At 35.8% G+C, this 19,965-nt stretch overlaps 1 protein-coding gene across 3 annotated transcripts; it reads right to left on the bottom strand.

The window, feature by feature from the left end:
* Window positions 1-43: 43 nt before the first annotated feature.
* Dek (protein) lies at window positions 44-19,526 on the bottom strand. Of its 3 annotated transcripts, XR_012960015.1 has the most exons (17): window positions 19,370-19,526; window positions 17,116-17,284; window positions 9,478-9,581; window positions 8,127-8,228; window positions 7,473-7,573; window positions 6,986-7,118; window positions 6,464-6,592; window positions 6,041-6,203; window positions 5,499-5,660; window positions 5,179-5,264; window positions 4,903-5,067; window positions 4,686-4,796; window positions 4,377-4,500; window positions 4,038-4,228; window positions 3,627-3,779; window positions 2,452-2,617; window positions 44-2,036 (listed from the first exon to the last, which is right to left on the bottom strand). XR_012960015.1 is itself a non-coding variant. In XM_076129295.1 (16 exons), exons 1-16 carry the CDS (start codon window positions 19,409-19,411, stop codon window positions 2,022-2,024), a joined length of 1,950 nt encoding a protein of 649 aa, XP_075985410.1. In that variant the 5' UTR covers window positions 19,412-19,526; the 3' UTR covers window positions 44-2,021. The 3 variants fall into 3 exon arrangements, 2 of the variants coding, with proteins under 2 accessions (XP_075985410.1, XP_075985412.1); XM_076129295.1 differs by lacking the exon at window positions 2,452-2,617; XM_076129297.1 differs by lacking the exon at window positions 2,452-2,617 and having other exon boundaries at window positions 17,215-17,284.
* Between the last annotated feature and the right edge of the window lie 439 nt (window positions 19,527-19,965).

Below are 19,965 nucleotides of genomic sequence, written 5' to 3'. Positions count from 1 at the left end.
ATTAAACTAATAGACTGTCGAAGGGAAGGCGGAAATAAAACAATTTATTTCAAACTTTTATTTACTTTATTATCTATTATCCAATTGTAAAAGGGGAACCAGTCATACTATCACTCCATGTCACTACTTCGCTACAGATCTCAGCCATTTACACATTTATAAAGAAACATCAACCGAAATAAGGTTAAAAATTCACAAATACACATTTAATGTTGATTAAATCTATCTTATAGCTAAGAGGTTCGGGCGAGCGGGGAGGCGGAGGGAGCCGCGCGAGCGACCACCGACATATGGGCGCGTCGCCGCCCGCCCGAGCCCATATCTTAACCCACGCTTACACTTAGCGACATCGGCCACAAGTTACATCAAAAACAAATATCAAATGCTATAAAGCACCTAAACTTATAAGAAGCGGTTGATCCTTCGAAAATAATAAACTTATACTCTACTCCAATGTAATAGAGAATCGCCAGACTATGTAAGCTAAGCTCAGATTGACCACAAAAATATTTGATATGATTTTATAGACGACAATTGATTAAAAATAGTTATATATTGTTACGCATTATAATTATTGCACTAGGGGGATCGTTGAGGGTGTGGAGCTACAATATGGTGTACACTGTCGTATAACATGCCAATCAACACTTCGCCGCGTACATGAACACATATTTATGTACTGAACGTTACGCTAACTTATCGGAACAAAGTAATTTACAGCGCGGGCCACGTCCGTGTAACGCCCTCCGACATACACCTACATGCACTTACTGTAGCACGCTTTACATCAATAAATGTATGACAATGTTAGCGAACAAAGCTTCTACAATAATTGCGTGTGTTACCTCGCACAGTTACACGCGACTGTCCCCAAAGATTGCAAGTCCTGTGTAATATTTACACCTCTTAAAGTACACTTAACTGACTCTAGTCATCAAATACAATAATTTTGCGATAGTGCCAACTTCAAATACTTTTACCACCTACGTCCGCATTAAAAAAATAAACTTACTTCCCAGAAACCCCTTGTAAAAAGTATAACAAGTTTTAAAATTAGGAAACATATTATTATGGGTACTTTTATACATATTATTTTGAATATCTTAGTTTGCGACCTTTACCGATACGTTTAACTCAATTTATTTACGATTATCCCGATAAAAAAATAATTTTGGATTTTACAGTACTAATATTTAAAATCCTTACTTTATCGGATTTTAACATGAAATATCACTAACGTAGTGGCTTACTTTTCGAATTTTGCAAAGTAAATTTCGCAATCCATACATCGTGGCGATGTTTCACAGAACTTTGTACAATCATTGCATACAAAACGAATAAATGTGAAGTGTCTACGAGACAAACAACGGCTCGAGTGTTAGGAGTTATCTTACATAAATATGTACTTTAAAAACTAAAACCTCGAAAGCTTACAAACATCGCCCTCGCCTTCGCCTAACATTTACAAAGCTATGATCCGACCGTCGCAGCCGACTCAGAGTAATCATAAAACAACAACACAAAACGAAGGGCCACATAAGTATAAAGAAAATATATTAAACGAGCGAGTCGTTCAACGCGTGACGGTCGCGTCGCAGCTTTATCGATACAAAACTACTCATCTATGTAACTGATTATGAAAAATATGCATTTTTATTATCAAACTATAACTTAAAGTAGAGCTAAAGTATAATGGAAATGAGCCTAACACCGAGCCGCTATAGATAAATAAACAATCATGGTGTTACGCTACAGGCACAGTAAATAAAGACGACCTTACAAATCCTAGAGCTGTGTTTTACTCAGATTATCCTTACACTAATGGGAATTATTCCTACAACATAAAATTACATAGGGCCCTCGCGACACCGCCGGTTAAAAGAAACGAATGTTCCTACAGTTGTAACTCAAAGTGTTGTGAATAATTGCGCGTGCTGTGCCGAGCGGCGCCGGGGGCATTAGTCTAAATATTTTAAGTGTTGTGGCTTACTCGACTATTGTGTGGCCGAATAGTCACCTGCTCACGATGATATGAGCTGAAATAGAATGATACAATTAGAAACGCACTACGTTATATTACATGAGAAAAAGTTCCACCAGTGTAACTCTAAAACTGAAACGAAAATATACAACTCATAGAAGTAGCTGCAATTCATGAATGGGCGTAGTTTTTAATACATAACATACAATAGATTACGGCTCACACATGAATTGCGTAGATAAACAACTGAATAAAAACAGACATCGTGGGAAAAACAGTAACAAATATGACGGCCATAATAAAAACGACTTAATCTATTACATATAAAATATGTAGGAAACACACATTTCAATAACATTTCGTGATATTTAATCTTGTAGTCAAACGGCCGCACATCTATAAGCTATTGAACATGTACTAAAAAGTTTCAAATAAAAGTCATGCAAAATAAAATAAGCAAAAACATCTACCTTGTAAAGTAAAGCGGGTGTTTATCCGTTCCACTTCATTTCATATTATTTTTTATTTCATAATATATTATTATTGTAATAATATATAGCTATGTCCTTTTATAATCTATAGGTATACTATGTAGACATCTACACTCCGCCCTTATCGCCTAACATCTTAAATACACTGCAACAAACAAAATAAAAGAAAAATAAAATCAATCATGCTTATGGTGCAACTTATATGTTTATAAATATATGTAAAATTTCGCTATTCTTTTTGGTAATAAAAATAAGTACTAGGTCCAAAGAAAGTGGATTATTCCTGCCCCTGGAATTGAAGGCTGTGCAGAATAACAAGAATTTTTCAACTCATACAATTAATACTGTATGGGAATCGAACCCATAAAACGCCGTGGTATCCACATTGACTCCAACAAGCACTTCTTATAACACGATATTTTACGGTGTTTGAAAATAGACTGATTTAAAAATTTACTTATATAACAAGAATTAAACATTTAATTACACTTTACAGGTCATTACAGTCAGGGAACTCTATAGGAAATAACAGCTTACTCTCGAATATATTAGATATAATAAAGCAATTTATATAAAACCACAGATGCAAAGCGCTTCCTAAAGCCAGCAAGATAGAAAAATTCTCATAAATAAAATAAGGGTAGGTATTGATTATTATTTAGAGCACGCTTGGACCCCTTGTCGACAAGTATGTACCTACAAATTAATAACCTACTAAGTATTTCCTGACCAATAATAGAAACACGAATCTCCCAAGACGTAGGTAGAACCCAAGGTTATTTATTTAAAACTAGTATCCACCCAGTATATAAAATAAATAACCTTCTTAAATCAGTAATGCTTACAAATTTTATTTTTGATATTGGTTATTTTGGCCCGCTAAACTCTTTTAGCAATACTAATATACGTAGAGGATAAAATCAAATCATTTATTCATATAGGTCAAATGCTGACATATGATAGTCAATGATGCAGAGAGTGAATTTACCGCCAGTTCGGAAAGTAGGGCCAATGAGAAGAGCTGGCAAGAAACTCCTGGCCACTCTTTTTAATCGCCATATGGTTTTAAAGTTTTTTAAGATACATGATAGTGTGAAATAAATAAACAAAATAATATAATTAGATAGTTTAGTGCGTGTGTGTTGTATACTGACCGACTTGACTGTTGCCTTGATGAAGTCCTTCTTGTGCGCGAGGTCGAACTCTGGGTAGTGGCTGTACACCTGCTTGCACACCGTCTTCATCGTGATCTGCTCGAGGTTCGCGCCCTCCAGGATCTGCTTCACGTACTTCTTGATCTCATCGTCCTGGACACAAACCATTAGATGAGTTAAACTACTTGTGCAGATGCTTGTGTAAGAATCTTTGTAAAAAATACAAAAAGGAAACTGTATTCTGGAGTTTCCAAAAGGAGGCTGTTCAATAACCCTGAATTTAGTTTTCTGATGATGAGAAAATCAGCCAAAACTACCAAAGATTCAGAGTTAACGACTAGATGACTTAAGAAGTAGTCACGTCATGTTGTGATGTCCGGGCTATGTAAAACATATTGTATGTGTACTCACAGTAGGCGGCCGCTTAGCCTTCTTGTCTGTAGGCGAGTCAGACTCATCACCGCTCTCTTCCTCCTCGCTACCCTCCTCCTCGTCCTCCTCCTCGCTGCCCTCGCCGGACTCCTCTTCTGAGGAAGCCTTCTTGCCCTTCTTAGCCGGTCGGCCGGCTGCTGACTTACCGGCGGCTGCTTTACCCTTCTTGGCTGTAGGAAAAGTAATTATAAGTATCACATTAATGCCCTAAACTTAGTTATGACATTATGTTGAGTACACATTTGGAAAAGGACCAAGAAAACACAAACCAAATACAGTAAGATCTAATAATATAACTATAATAATATAATAAACTACCTGGAGGCGTTGGCGCTTTCCGTTTGACTGGCGTGGCTTTGGCGTTGGCGCCCTTAGCAACGACGCCTTTACGGCCCTTCGCCACCGCCGCCGGCCTGCCGCGCTTATTGCTGGACTTAGGCTCCTACAAAGACAAACACACGTCGTATTCGGACTTATAGAATACATACAGGTATTCCAAAAGAAACGAAAAAAACATTTGATAAAGTGAAGAGCTTCATATCTTAGAAGACTACCTGCATACTTTAATTGCCAAATAAACGAAGTTAACTTAATCGTAATACATAAGAACTATCAATTTGTACTCACGTCAGACTCTTCTCCCTCGCTTCCGGACTCGTTTTCACTCTCACTCTCTGATTTTTCACTCTCCTCTTCACTGTCAGACTTTGCCCGTCGACCGCGGCCTCCTTTGCTCGGCTAAACGACAAAAAAAAACATTTGTAAATTTCCAATATTTGCGTACTAACGTAAAAATAAATTGAAAATATCATAACTGATGAGTATTCGTGTTGTATTCCCTTACCCGTCCTTTCTTTCCTTTAGGCTTGCGACCTCGCTTAGCCGGCTTGGCTGATGAGCGGCGGCGAGCTGTTGGCTTACGCTTGCGGCCCGGTCCTGCTGCACTCTCACCTGCTTCAGGGTCGAAGTCACTGTCGCCTTCCTCGGAACCACTCGGGTTGAACGATCCCTACATCACCAAAGAAAATATACGCATAAGAAGGGATGCTTAAGTCGATAGAAAAATAAATTCAAGTCTATAACAAAAGTATAGTATGAATAAAAATAATAAAAATCTTACGTCTGAGTCTTCCGATCCTTCTTTGTTGGGTTTCGGTCCCTTGACTTTTGTTTCCGGATCGGTCTCATACTCCTCATCGGAGTAGCCTAGAGAGAAGTAATAATTAATTTAGCCCAACACTTCGTAAAAAAAATATAATTTATAAAAGCGTTACGAGTTCAGCGTATGGAATATTGGGTATAAAATATATTGAGAATATAATTCAAAAAGGCATATTTTTTCATGACGTAAATTCTTCGCCTGTCGTAATGAAGACTGAAATATGTTGCGTGGTAATCGGTGAGTGAGATTATGAAGGTGGTATGGTGGTGGTGTCGTACCTCGGTTGTGCACCTTGACGGCGGCGGAGCGGCGCGGGCGGCCGCCGGGCGTGGAGGGCGGCGCGGCGGGCGCAGCTCGAGCCACTCCACGAGCGTGCGGCGAGTTGCCGGCCGGCTGCTGCAGGAACCCTACCAGCCGAGACGCCAGCTCCGACATCGAGCCTGCACACCAACATATATTACGTTCACACCTTTTTCACTAAACTACACATGACTCGAGTTTTTTCAATATTGACGTCTCCAAATTAATGACTTTCATGATCGACCCGATACTGCTATATTTATCGAACGACGCCCGGTGTCCTCTTACTTGAAAATTGGCTAAGTCATCTCGACGTTCGCCAGCGGTCTACTGTAATCGTGATGAGCCTATCCGACTCGTTTTTCTACCGCACTTGATGAAACTATTGAAAAATATTATAACAAAGCTTTAGGTTTTTTCACTCTGCTGTTAGCTGTAATTGATATCCCGAATTAAACTTTCTACTCTAAAACCTACCTACAACACAATATTGGAGCAAAGAAACAGTTTGATCATATACCTTTCTTATCTAAGTCCAACATCTCGCACATGGTACGCAGCTGCTTGGGCTCCATCTTGGTGGTCTCTTCAAGCTTAGCCTTGTAGTCTGCCGAGCCGATGGCCCACTCGTAACCCTTGAACTTCTTTATGTTACGCTTCACGTTGCGGTCCAGACATAATTGCTAAAAAAGACACGGTATTTTATAACACACAATACTAAAACACATGATTTTTTTTCCGGCAAATTTTCAGTCTCATGCGTATATCGGGTATTCATACTGTAATAAAGTACTTATTAAACAACATAAAAGTACAAAATAAACTGTATATCAAAACTATCGATAAGACAATATTTAAATAGACATATTGGGCGCTACCTAATATATCTATAAATTAGTCTGAAATAGTTAGAAAGTCCTTAACAATGCGTGTTTCAACTTACCCCATATAAATACTGATGCAAAAGTTTCTGGTCCTGGGTCTTGAACCGCGACAGTGACACCTCCACGTTGCTAATGTGGCCCAACGGGATACCTTTACCGGCCGGCAGCGGAACGGGAGGCTCGGTTGGCTGCACACATGTTAGAACATTTGTAAATTATCACTGAACATACTACAACATTTGGCAAGAACTAATACTATAAAAGGATAATCAGTTCGGGAAGTAAAGTTCAAAAAGTTAAGTAGCCTAGAACAGTAACAGTAAGTCATACCGAAAATAGACCCGTGGCAAACAGCAAGACAATTATGAATTTAGTTTACGGCTCCAAGTCCAAACATATAAAATAAATAGGGAAAAATACATAGAATTGGTATAACTGTCATGCAAAGGAAATTATATTTTTACTTGTAAAGCAAGTCCATTAAGCTGGGAACCTCTGATCATCACAACTATCTCAATCTATGTCCTACAGAAGTCGTCAACTAGTTCTTAACTTAAGTAAAAAACGTTAGATATAATTACCTCTTTCTTAGGCTTAGGTTTAGGCGCCTCCTCCTCCTCCTCTTCCTCTTCTTCCTCCTCCTCTTCTTCTTCGCCCTCTTCATCGTCACCCTCGTCGTCATCTGTCTTTGCCTTCTTTGCGGGTTTCTTTGCTCTGTACACATTATTGTAACTACATTAATATTTTCTATTACAATATATTGCCAAGCCACAACGAGCGGTTTACACTGTTTAAACTGAAATGAATACCAATAATCTAATACAAAGCAATAATCTTATTGGAGTCTCCTTCTTCCCTATTTAACTTTCTTAGCCTAACTAAGAACCTTAATCTAAAATTCTCTACACTTCAATGTAATATTCTTGATGGTCAATAATACCAAGAAGAAACACAAGTTAACTCCGTAGCTCTTTAAACTTTACATAAAAAAGTTGCCTTGGGCACACAATTAAGGTTCATTTAACGAAATTTCTATAAACAAAATGAGATGATTGTTATAATGCTCACTTTTCTTTCGCTGGTTTCTTCACTTCCTCCTCATCACCCTCGTCACCTTCCTCGTCTTCTTCCTCCTCCTCCTCTTCGTCCTCATCTTCCTCCTCGGTATCCTGCAAACAAGTTTATTTTAAGAAACCATTCCTATGCCTAGCCGTCAAGGCGACCGTTGAATCGATTCCGAAACCGAATTTTAATTAAATAATAGAGGCGCCCATAGCCAGTTGCGCTCAAGAGGCGCCCATAGCCAGTTGCGCTCACCGGTCGGTAAACGATCTGTGGGTTAAGCAACCATTGGCGCGGTCATTTCATAGATGGGTGACCGCATAGTGGTATTTGAACTGGGCGTCTCCGTGCTTCGGAGGGCACGTTAAAAGTCGGTCCCGGTTGTTGTCTACTAAGATGACAGTCGTTAAGCCACGTCAAAGGCCTCTCGGGCGGCTTGAACAACTTTGACACTAGGTTGACCACTAACCATACGATAAGAAGAAGAAGAAAGAATTAAATAATACGGAAAGACGTCATTCTATTCAGTTCATGTGGTATGCTACGAGCGGAATAAAATGCACTTGAACCAACAGAACTACAGCCTTGGCAACTAACTTTTAAAGAGTTAAAGTTATATAATATCTGAAAAGTATTCCTAAACTTGCAAATGAGTGTTACCTCTTTCTTAGCTTTCTTTTTAGGAGGAGCCTTCTTTCCTCCCTTGTCGTTGGTCTTCACGTCATCCTTTTCATCCTCATCGTGCGTTTCTCCATTCTCTTCCTGCAGACAACGAGATATTGGTGTCTAATATTATCACTTTATTGACTTACTACAGTTGGCGGAAGTGAAGTTATACATACGTACAGATTCTAGCTATTAATTATGCGTTATTTTATCACTTCACAGCAGCTTATTAGTCTAAATACTGAAGAGAAATTTATTAAAACGCAGAAAAAGTAAATTTAGAAACAGCTCAATAATCTAGTATTCTAAAAACCTCTTTTTATTGCAAGTACCATAAAAAAATACAAAGTTTTTCAAAATGAGACTGTTGACACCTTTATAAATAGCTGTATACCCGAATTTTAGCAGCTGTCAACTGAAAAGGATTTCCTTTTATTACTAGGTCAGAATAGCCTCAAATACAAGAGCGCGCAAGCCGCGTCCTTCACATTGGGGTCACGACATTTTTAGATCCTATTTATACCGTTTTACGGATGCAATTTCGTGTTAAGCTACATATAATTTTAAACGCCTATTTCGGTCACTTCAAAACGGATTTCTGTAAATAAATAGTCTATGATCCTTAAAATAGTAAGAACTATAAATAACTCGTCAATCAATCTCTCCAAACACGAGATCGGTCTCGAAGTTTCCTTGTTGGGAAATGTCAAACTTCGAGTAAAATCCGTACAAATGTAAATGTAGAACAATTACTGTAGCGAATATTTACTTTTAGCAAATATAAAGTTTTAGCGAATACCTTTGTAAAACTGCGTAATTAACATAGAATCCACTTGAATGAAAAACTATATGAATGAATTAATTTATCGAGCGAAACTCGTTTTTCTGCTTTGATATCGTGCTCAAGATAATAAAATTGTATAAAAAAGCCATCGTCTGGTACGCAGACACATGCGAATACTGTAAATGATTGTTACTTCCGGGTTCGACTATCGTATCTTAAGTAGTATAATATTTGTACTTTACTTCATACAGACGCTTATTACTTTAAGAATACCTACGTAGGCTAACTTAACACAATACTTTAATTAATAGTAGAACGTAACTTCAACGTGAGTAACAATACATTGAGAAAAATGTGTATCAACATAAAATTTTCCTCAGTGTTAATTCTAAATCTTTATAAATAGGCGAATACTGACTCCGGATTACTTCCTGACAAAGATTGCAAATCATCTAATGAAGAACACTTGAGATAAGTCAATGAACAAAAGTACATACTCAATTTGTGTTTAACGAGTGAATACAGGTTGTTAGTGTTAAGTTAGTTTTAAATATTACGTACCTTTTTTAGATCAACGTCAGACTTTGCATCTCTCTTATCGTCTTTGGAGTCGTCCCCGCCAACATCGTCGTCCTTACCATTGGCTGTTGTTGATTTGGCATCTCCTGTTAACAAAAACATTCAACAACATTAGAACAATTTATTAAGAAATCACATAAGAACATGGGAAGAGGACTACCGTAACAAGCTTTATTAAAACACCTTGAGTTTATGCCAAAGGCTACTTGCAGGATTAAGACAAAAGTTCATTGAACCCTAGTCTTAAAAATAGCAGCTATACTTAACTTCAAAAAGTCAACATACACGCCTACACTACTTCCGATAATACAATGTTCATTGCACACCAACGCGTTTGACATCTATCAGAGGGATCACTGGAAGGGGGACCAAGACCCACTCGTGTTCTTGTCATTTGTATATGTTTGTTGTATTGTAAGAGTATTTGGAGATCATCACAGGTGGATGGTGGCAATTTCTTAAGCATGTTTGAATAAAATATGTAGGGTTTGTTATTCAATATAAATGATTTTAATGATCATGCAATCTTACCTATCCGTAAAATTGAATATGCATCGATTAGAATTTATAGTTTTCTTAGTTGTAACGATATTCAACGTTATGGTCCATTTTAAAGAGATGATAGATTGAATTCGGCATCGGGAAATCGTGTTACTAATTCGGTAAATGGGTTTATTAAGTGGCGATCAACGCGGTCATACAGGATTCCGCAACCAATTCCATTTCCGTAATCCATAGTCCTTCTATGTTCCGGTGTTAGTGGTGATACCGATTTAGTCAAGTGAAGCGTAATAACATGTGGGGACGTGCTGCACTAGCGTCGAGTCCGTGATTTAATCGAATTAATGTAGCCAGTGCTGTAACTTTGTAATACGTTTATTTCGGTATCTACGATGTTATCGATTCGAGAGCAAGTTTAGGATTATTCGACGTTTGTGTCGCTGTCTCTATTATGATAGTTATTTTAAATTTGGCACTTTGCACAACAAAAAATGACAGTGCAAATCTATCAGATTAGCCAGATAGGATACTTAATAATCAAAGCTGATAAGGGTTTTTAGCAGTGCAGCGTGACGTTTCGATTCCTAAAATGAGTCAACATGAAAATTCATTTAGCTGTAAAGGCTGTGTTTGCTTTGTCACAAGTAGCTTTGCACACGATTGATAAAAAAAGGCTCGTTTGTCAAAATATGTGGGTGTAGACCTCGTGCGCCTAAATATTGTACACAATCAATGTACTTTTTGTTTCAAACATTACTCACACAACTCACGGAGAAAGGCTTTTAGAATTTTCCTGACGTTTCCGTACAAGATGACGAAAAATATTGTAATAACTCAGACGATAACAAAACGATATCGTTCAATGACACGAAAATAATGCGTGAAATAACAGATTATACGGTATGCTAGTGCATCGTGAAAATATCAGAAATCTTGATTTGGACAACATACAATAAATACATTAATATAATACCTGGGAGAATGTATCCTTGGATAGGCATTTATGAATAGAGACGTAGCGTCGAAATAATGATGTTATGACGGGTCAACAACACTGAAGTCTGGCGTAAAGGCCCGAGAAGTTTCAGATAGACAGCCCTATAGGGTTTCAAACCTAAAAGCGAAGTATCAAATGACCTGTATACGATTGACTCGAAATGACGAGTTGAAGGATACTAATATATTCATAGAAATCTTGAGCAAAATATTACATTTTACACGTTTCTCGTAAAGGAAAACAAGTGATATTTTAATCACGTTAAGATAATAGTTAAGATATTGGCCAGCGTGGTGGACTCAAGGCATAGCCCTTCCTCATTACAGAAGGAGACCCTTGCCCAGCAGTAACACATTGATGGGTTAAATTTATTATTATTTAAGATAATAGTGAAAGACACATTCACTTATCTATCCAGACTATAGATTTTATCAAGTGATTAGGATATTTTTATCATCAACTCGAGACGCTATTATTGTTTTCGTCAATAATATATAAACTATAATCCAATTAATAGGAAACCTTCACTTAACAAGCTTATGTTTCCGGATTGCCATAGTAACGGGCAAGACTATCCGCCTTTGTTATTTTTAGTAGATCGAATAATGGGCCAGCGATCACATTCATTTCGGGGCACATTAATTAACTTATGTCTCTTCTAAATAATATTAGAAGAACAGTTATTATAATGTCATATACATTTTGGATCGATTTTTGCTGTCCGTTTGCTAATGGAAGCTAATTTTAGCTACGTGTTAATTTGATCATGCGGCATCAGTGAAACACTCTTGTTTTAAGTATTGCTTTTTGTACAAGATATACTGGCATAAGACACCTCTTTCTCTACAGTGACTGTTGTTACTATGGTAACGCCTAATTGAAATGCATCATAACAATATCGCTACACCTACAAACTTCACAAAGCGCAAATTAATTTATTCTTTTGTATAAACCTCATATCGTTACAAGACGATACTCCGATACCCTTTCACTAGTTCTATTTAAAGTTCACATACATATTTGATAGTTGCTACGTCGCCACCGCGTAGCAGCTACGGCAATCAAACAACTGCAATTACTCCAATACCCCGACTAGGTAGCAAACTTGCTTACATTAACAATGATACATTATCATTCCACCTCAATACAGGCTTTATTTCTTTACGAATAAAGGATCAATTTGTATAAAATTTATTTGCAGAAGCGATAAAGTGTCAAAGATAAACGCTATCGATTTAATTTATATAATTGAACACAAATTATACAAGTTGAGATAATGTATGACCCGACTACATAATATTGTGTAAAACGTATCTTGACCGCCACAGTATGCGTTACAGGTGCATTTTAATTGCTCTTTATTAATTAACTGTGAAATTAAATACAATGCATCGTAAGCTTAAAGTTACTTTATGTCAGAACAAGCAGAATCTACTTAATATTTGGCCGTCTGTCTACATAATGAGATGTACGAAATGATCGAGAAGTTATGAATAGAAATGGTGCAGAATGACTGTCAATTTCCATACTTGTTGCGATGTGTACTTTGTCATAATTCCCTTTGGAAATGACCTCGCCAAGTACGAACATAGTTGCAACGTCGTAGAACGTAGACGCGTACTTAAACTTTTATAAAATGTAAATATGAATGCTCGTTTCCTGCAATGGTTGAATGTATCGAGCAGAAGCCGTCAACCTTTCGAACGCGTCACTGTTTTAATACGACTGTTTAACATGGTGTTCTTAGGTTAGGTTATTTGAAATCTTTCTTAATCACGCTTATGCTTCTCAAATGGCTAGTGGTACACAAACCAATTGAATTACTTTCATTTAAGTTTACTATGGGTAAAGTAGCGTCTACTTAAATTAAATCAAGTAATTTCTTATTTTTTTAGAATTGTAGTTTTGAATAATATATTCAATTTACTGAGTGTTTGATTTCTGCCAGTACAGTTTCCTAGAGACGTACTCTCTACAAAATGTAGGCGAGACGATCAATGTTCACCTAGACAGGTGCGTGCGGTACTAACTGCGCCGAGTGCAAGGCCGGTGGTGCGTAAACAAGATGCGCCTCACAAAATACCGGTAACTTCTCCGAATTACTCGTTTTATATTTGTTATTCCTATTGCTTTTATCGACCTTTAGTACAATATTTTTCCAATAGAAGGTTATAAAAACAAACAGAACGGGCATTACTCTTATTTTGTGGATCTCTGTATACTTATAGATATTTTTATTTGTGTAGAAACGCAGGGTTCAAAGAGCAGGGAACATTTGAAAGTGCAGTAATCGCAGTTGAGCCGGCTATGATTGGTTAAAATTGCTCCAGATACGAACCGAATGTGACTGGATAAATGTAAGCGGGTTAGTGATCAACACGGTCGACATGAAATTTTCATAGACTTAGGAGCGATGAACTTCTATTTTTTCGCTTTCGTATGACTTTGAGTTTTTAACTAATAAAAAAAAACGCCTGTTGTATAACTTGTATTTTCCTCTTAGTGGATGACACAGAACTGCATTTTTTTCTATTAGTTTACCTACTATAGGTTAAGTAAAGCTTGACCTAAAATTAACCAAACTATACACGTTACAACATCTTTATTGGGATAATTTCGGATTATAATTGCATTGGCGACATAATTAGTAAACTCTCGGTACAGTTACCAACAGACAGAATAAGATAAATACATTTTCATAGGGAGAAAGTTACAATAAAACACTATTTGTGCCAGTCATTGGCCCCAGAGAGACTAATAAGCAGAAAGATTTCTACTTGATTATAAGGTATTTTCCGCGGTTCGGCTGAAATTAAACGCAGTTATATTTATAAAACAACTAATTACAAATTTTACAAGTCACGGCCAAGAGATTGGCACATAATATAATTACTTTTTACTCCGAACATTTAAAACCTACTCAAAAACTTATACGCAAATAAAACGACATTTTGAAGAGAAAAAACACACTACAAATTGTTCTAAAAACCGGTACACATTAGTCTGGGCGGCATATTCATATGGCCATTATATTTAGAGCTCAGATTTGTTAATGTTTGAATGGAGTGTATAGAAGCATTATTTGGTTGCGTGAGTGACTCAGAGTTTAGCAGACTGAATCTGTAATTACAAATTTAATATCATGGACTTATCGTTCATACATAAGAAGGTACAATTTATTGTACAACGAGTGATACTACCAGTTTCTAGTACTGCCGGTTGTCTTATTTAAAAAATAGGATTTATTTATGAAGGGACTATTTTGGTCGTTGACTGATGATTTTTTTGGAGGAAAAATGTATTTTTTATAGTTTATTATCAAGAAATGATCAAGAGACGTCAGACGCAGTATAGATGTAATCCAACTGAGTTCTTGTTAACAAGCTCATATTCCCTACTTACACGGTTTTTGTTGTTTTACCATTTTATATGTGCTTGTTAACAAATAACTTCGAAATTGTAGAGCTACTTGTGATGTAATTTATTACCAATTAGGGTGCATTCGGGCCGATTAGTTTTGATTGGTTTTATGCATGCTTATTAATTATGGTGTATTATCTTCATATTCTATGATACCTAACAATTTACACGGATACAATACACCATAGTTTCACTAATCAATAGGCATTACCTATGTACGGCCTACTATGATGTGAATAAACGAAGGACGAGTGGCAATTCATAATGTAATAAATACATTTCTTATTAAATGAGCAGCATATTTTATATTTATATCTTGACTCCCCTATTTATAGTGTTACGGTGCGTTACAATAATGGCTGACGTGGAATAAAATAGTCCTGTTAACTGTCCGTCTCGTGGGTGAGCGCGGAAAGCAATGAACATGAACCAATATAGATGGATATCGATTTTATGCCCTCCCCATCGTGGTATGCAAATCTGTAAGTGTTTATATTTGCAACGAGTGTATGTTACGTGTCAACAGTTTACAGCATAGATGCTTAGATAATTAAGTCTAGTTCCGAGATTCATTTTTTGTTATAAACAACAATTAAACAAAGAGACTAGAGATCATCTCTGGGTGACGGACGACTCGTATGAATTATAAAATAGGAGATCCATTCTATAAGTGACTTAGCTCGAGTCTCGAATAGAAATGGGATGCTTATTGGAAAATCTCTAATCCGGTTCAATGAGAATCGCATTAAAAAAGGCGCGGAATCATCTCAGTCCTGAAGAAACGCAACAACTTACTACAAAAAAAACATAAACAAGAGTAAGGGCCAGTGGTCATAGAACAACAGGTTTTGGTTTGCGCGGGAAAGCGCGCTCCGGTCATGTTTGTTACATAAATAATACAGGCACAGGGGTCGTTACTATCGTTACTAATTCTAATACTTGCAGGTTTATTAAGACCAGTTACTAGTACAACGCACTGTTTAAATTTTCACTGAATAAATACCAAGGATTCTAACGTTTTTCTTATATTAATTGAAAAGCTTATAGCAGATGGACGCAAACTTCTCCTGATCGTTAAGCTGATATAATTAAGCAGTTCACTCTTATAATTAAATTTAAAATAAAATGAGTAAATCAGTAAGATCTCTGAACGATTATAAAGATATCCTATGTGGTTATTCCGAAAAACCGTTTTTTTTTTTGTTTTAAGTAACGGTCATTTGTGTATTTGAAAATGCTACCAATTGTAAATTATGAATATGTACGAAATCCGTGTTTCTAACAAGATGTTAGACGCTCTCAGTATTTGAGAAAACAGCAGTTTGTGTGGTACGTTATAAAAATATTAGTGTTAGTTGTGCAGTGAGTCTTAATTTGTCGAAAAAAAACTTTTGTTGTGAACAAACCTGACCTTCGTGGTCTCGTGATTTTAACATGCTCTAGGACACTTACCTTACATCACAGGATGAATGGGATGGATGCTGATGAAGTGAGATGGCAAACAGACGGACACATAAGCCGTAGGGCAGACATTTAGATTTAGGACTTAAATAATGTAACTTGAACTGTGACATTACTGCTAAGAAATTAGCAAAATTTTTTTTTGCTACGGCCTGTTTTTTATATACTCGAATTTTTATACTTTTAATTACTTGAAAAACACGTTATGTTATGAACATCCAAGAGGGCACTTAATTTTTTTTTATGAAAATGAAATCGAAGAAATTATTAAAACTCGTAGATAGCAAACATCATAAGTAACAACTTAACAAAAGTTGTTAAGTACGTATGATTTTGGTGCCTAAAATTTTGTCTATTTTCATTATTTTTCAGATTTCGGAATAATGTTCGGAGAAATATTTTTAACAAATAAGCTCAAGTTGAAATTCTTTCGCGGCACTAAAATAAAGAATTTTGAAAATGTATTTTTTCTAAATAAATCTTATCTTTATTATCGTGTACAATTATTACTTTAACACAAAATCCACCGAACGGTCTCAATGGAACAGTATTACGGTAAACGTGATACGGAGAGCTTACAATTTTGGTATTAGCATAGATAACATCCGAAAGTCGCGCGGTAGAAAGGGAAAAGAGTTAGGACAATCCGGAATTTGTGTACATTCCTTGTCACAACCGCGATTTATGAATCAAATAAGACATTAGGTTATTAAATTGCTGCAAAAAATCTGTTGTTTTACTTTAGTACTTAACTAATTTTATTGGTACAAAATGAGATCAGAATTTACAATAAACAATATAGGTATTTTAGGTTTATGCTCTTTTTTTGCGACGCCTGCTTTAACAACTCTTAGTTAGTTAAGCTGGATTTTCTTACACAATTAAGTATGATTGGTCATAATTTCGATATTATTATTAAGTCAACAGCCACAAATTACATTACCGTCCTTCAATCATACAAAAACAAATGAAATTGTTACCAACATAATTATGATAATGAGTTTCATTTAATTTATTACGAGCAAAATGCGACTTACAACACATTTTTACTTGTTCAACTTTGTTTAAAAAAAAAGTCCACTAGCGCCAAAAACGGTTATTTTCGAAATTTTTATATTTTTTTAAACAAAGTTATTTATTGAAATGCAGACAGTAATCAGCCCCAAAAGGTTAGTTGCCATGTAGATGAACACCGACACGTGAACACATTGACCAGACTGGTGAGTGGAACATATCCTGACCTTCTAGACTAGGTTGTGTCTCCTGGCTTTTGTCGTCTGGTTGATCTACATCGGCGTTACCTTGTGCTTGGGCAGGCTCAGAGGGCACCTGCAACTCACCCTTGGAGTCCTGTGAGGACTCATCTTCTGTTGTCTGGCCATCACCTGCCCCAGACTTCTTGTCTTCATCCTGTACATAAAAACAACACTCTAAGCTTGGTTTATATTATGTTTATTTTTTACATAATGTATATTTTCTTCGTCCTATTTAGGTACCTATGTTTAAACACTAACCCTCTTATTCATAAAAATATATGAAGAATTTTGTTTCTTTCACTCCATAGCGAAATGAAAAAGAGAAAACATATTATTGTAGTTGATTTTTTAGCTAAAATAGGATAATAGTGTGTTTATGAATAAGAAGGTAATACCCTTTCGGGGGCACAATATTACCTTTGTATGACTACATACATACAAAGGTAAAATTGATTCTTTAGCCTACAAATATGAGAGGGAAATAATAATGTTAATAAATTGTATATCACATATAAATATAATAAATGGTGATGTTGCATATTATTATAATGAATGATGTGCTATCTTTTTGTATATAATAATAAGGTGTGTCACGGTTTGGTAACATTGATTTTAACACTAGATGTCTAGTACATATGGAATAGATAACAAAATTATCACTAAGCTCAATATTTTCTGAACATAATTTTCACAGAGCTAAGTCATTCATATAATTATGTAGGTATAGAGTTAATTTTTAAACTTAACCAAATTGAACTATCTTCAAAATAATAAACACATTATTTTCTTTAGGCACTCATTATTGTACCAAGATACTTAATTTTTTGTTATTCAGAGATATAAACACAGTTATCTTGTATGAATGATAAAGAGTACTGTATACAAGAGTATTCCCATATCAGTTAGTACAAAACTTGCAATTTATTTCTAAAAACTAATCATTGTTATCAATTTGTGGGTGCGGAACAACTAAGATAAATCAGTAATCACTACGCAGATAGTTAAACAGTTTGACATTATATCAATACTTTTTTTTTATAATAAAACACATAGACATTGTCTTTTTTCAAATAAATGTTATTAGGTAGTGTTGGTAACATTGACAGTACAAATACAGCAATGATCAATAATGTATTCAGAGACATTTTTCATAGTAAGTAAGTACATACTTGTTGATGTATTTGACTTTAAAATAATTAAATACAATCATGCAACTGAGACTGCTCTAATAACGAAACTAATTTATTCCAAGATAATGAAACAATTCTGGTTCTGTTGCAAAAGGAAATGACAATTTAACGATTTTCTGTGAGCAAAAAAACTTATTTCTTTAAACTTTAATAAATATTTTGTACTTTGTTGGAATATGTCAACATATAAATACAAAAATTTTGCAATCTTGCATTGCCAAATCTGCATGTCGAACTCCATTCTATTGGTGAAGTCGGCGTCACTACCGCGCGCTGTCGCTCAACTATCAACCTTATGTAAATAGCCACAAGATAGAAAATTTATTGCTTCTCTTCTAGCACTACTGTAAAGACATATACAGCTGTGTACATACAATAACTATGTATGTGTGAATACTGAAAGGAATATTCTACAACTCCCCAGTGAAATCCACTGCATATTTCAAGATATTTCATGCTAATTTTATAACATTCGCGCCATAAATGTAAGCCGACATAAAATCTATCAAAAAAATTAAAGAGGTCAGCAATAAAGGCCCCCGAAAGGATACCTATGCTTTATTTACATCGCCGGCCGAGTTCAGAGCGTAAATAATGAGTCGCGAGGCCGCGAGTCGGTAGAACAACAACATATCACGCTGCCTCTAAAATTGAATAATCGCAAGAAACTAAATATCAAGGTCATGCGGATTTCATATCAATGTCATATAACATCGTGCACATTAACAAAGGCCCTGCAACGAAATGCAAAGGGGCGGGGGTGGCTAAAATATGTGAAATCCGGAAATACATCCCATTAGAATCAGTTTCGATAACTGATCAATGTGGCATCAACAGTTTTTATGGCGAAATATTGACCAGTATCACAACCCTCCGTGGCGTAGTTCCCGCTTTTAGCGGGAAGCAAACGTTCTGTCAGCCATGTTGAGACGCAGGCAAACATTAGTGATATAACACGGAAATAACACCACTTCACTACTCAAATCGTACTTATTAGACGCGCACTGTTACGGAGAAAATTAATACAATAACATATTTCACAACTATACCTGATTGTCACTGATTTTCGCTTTATCGGTATCACCCGACATTTTTCCTACGAAGAAATTGAAAGCGAATTCCAAGCGTCTTCAAACACCGGACAACACAAATGCACGCACCCATAACATAGGAAAAAAAGTTAGAACGTTTAGTTTAACTCAGTGCATCTAATGTAAACGGTAATAACGCCATTCGGGAAATGCAGCAGTATTAATTGTGTTATTAGATTATTAAATCTTTTTAAAAACTACAAATAACATATACATATTTTTCTAATGAAAAGTATTAAAAATGATCTTTGAAGTAAATATTTTGTTAAGTTTTATTTTTGAACCGTAACATGAGTGAAGAATAAATTATCACATCAAGGGCACTTGAAATTAATTGTTTTAGATTTTAAAAAATAATTTATAACAATAAAAAAAATAATTTCTTTAGAAGAAGAGATCCAATTGTCAGAAAAGTTTTATGGCATACTTAGTCTTTATTTTAATAAAATTTCATGACGGCTTTTAGCAGATCAAAACTGAAATTATTAGAATCATTTAGTAGGTGGGTTAAGTTTTTGAATAATGCAAGCATAATTGTTATGATTAATAATATT

Source organism: Anticarsia gemmatalis, chromosome 22, assembly GCF_050436995.1.
Source record: "Anticarsia gemmatalis isolate Benzon Research Colony breed Stoneville strain chromosome 22, ilAntGemm2 primary, whole genome shotgun sequence".
In the NCBI taxonomy this organism is placed as follows: Eukaryota; Metazoa; Arthropoda; class Insecta; order Lepidoptera; family Erebidae; genus Anticarsia; species Anticarsia gemmatalis.
The sequence above is the reverse complement of the archived record's forward strand: the minus strand, read 5'-3'. Positions and strand labels throughout refer to the sequence as shown.

What these genes read in the sequence shown, in the direction of transcription:
- Dek (XM_076129295.1), bottom strand. Translation starts at nt 19,411, where the DNA reads ATGTCGGGTGATACCGATAAAGCGAAAATCAGTGACAATCAG. An exon ending in GTTGGACTTAGATAAGAAAG is followed by an intron (nt 5,661 to 6,040) that starts GTATATGATCAA and finishes GTTGGTGTGCAG; the next exon opens with GCTCGATGTCGGAGCTGGCG. An exon ending in GCGAGGGAGAAGAGTCTGAC is followed by an intron (nt 4,501 to 4,685) that starts GTGAGTACAAAT and finishes TTGTCTTTGTAG; the next exon opens with GAGCCTAAGTCCAGCAATAA.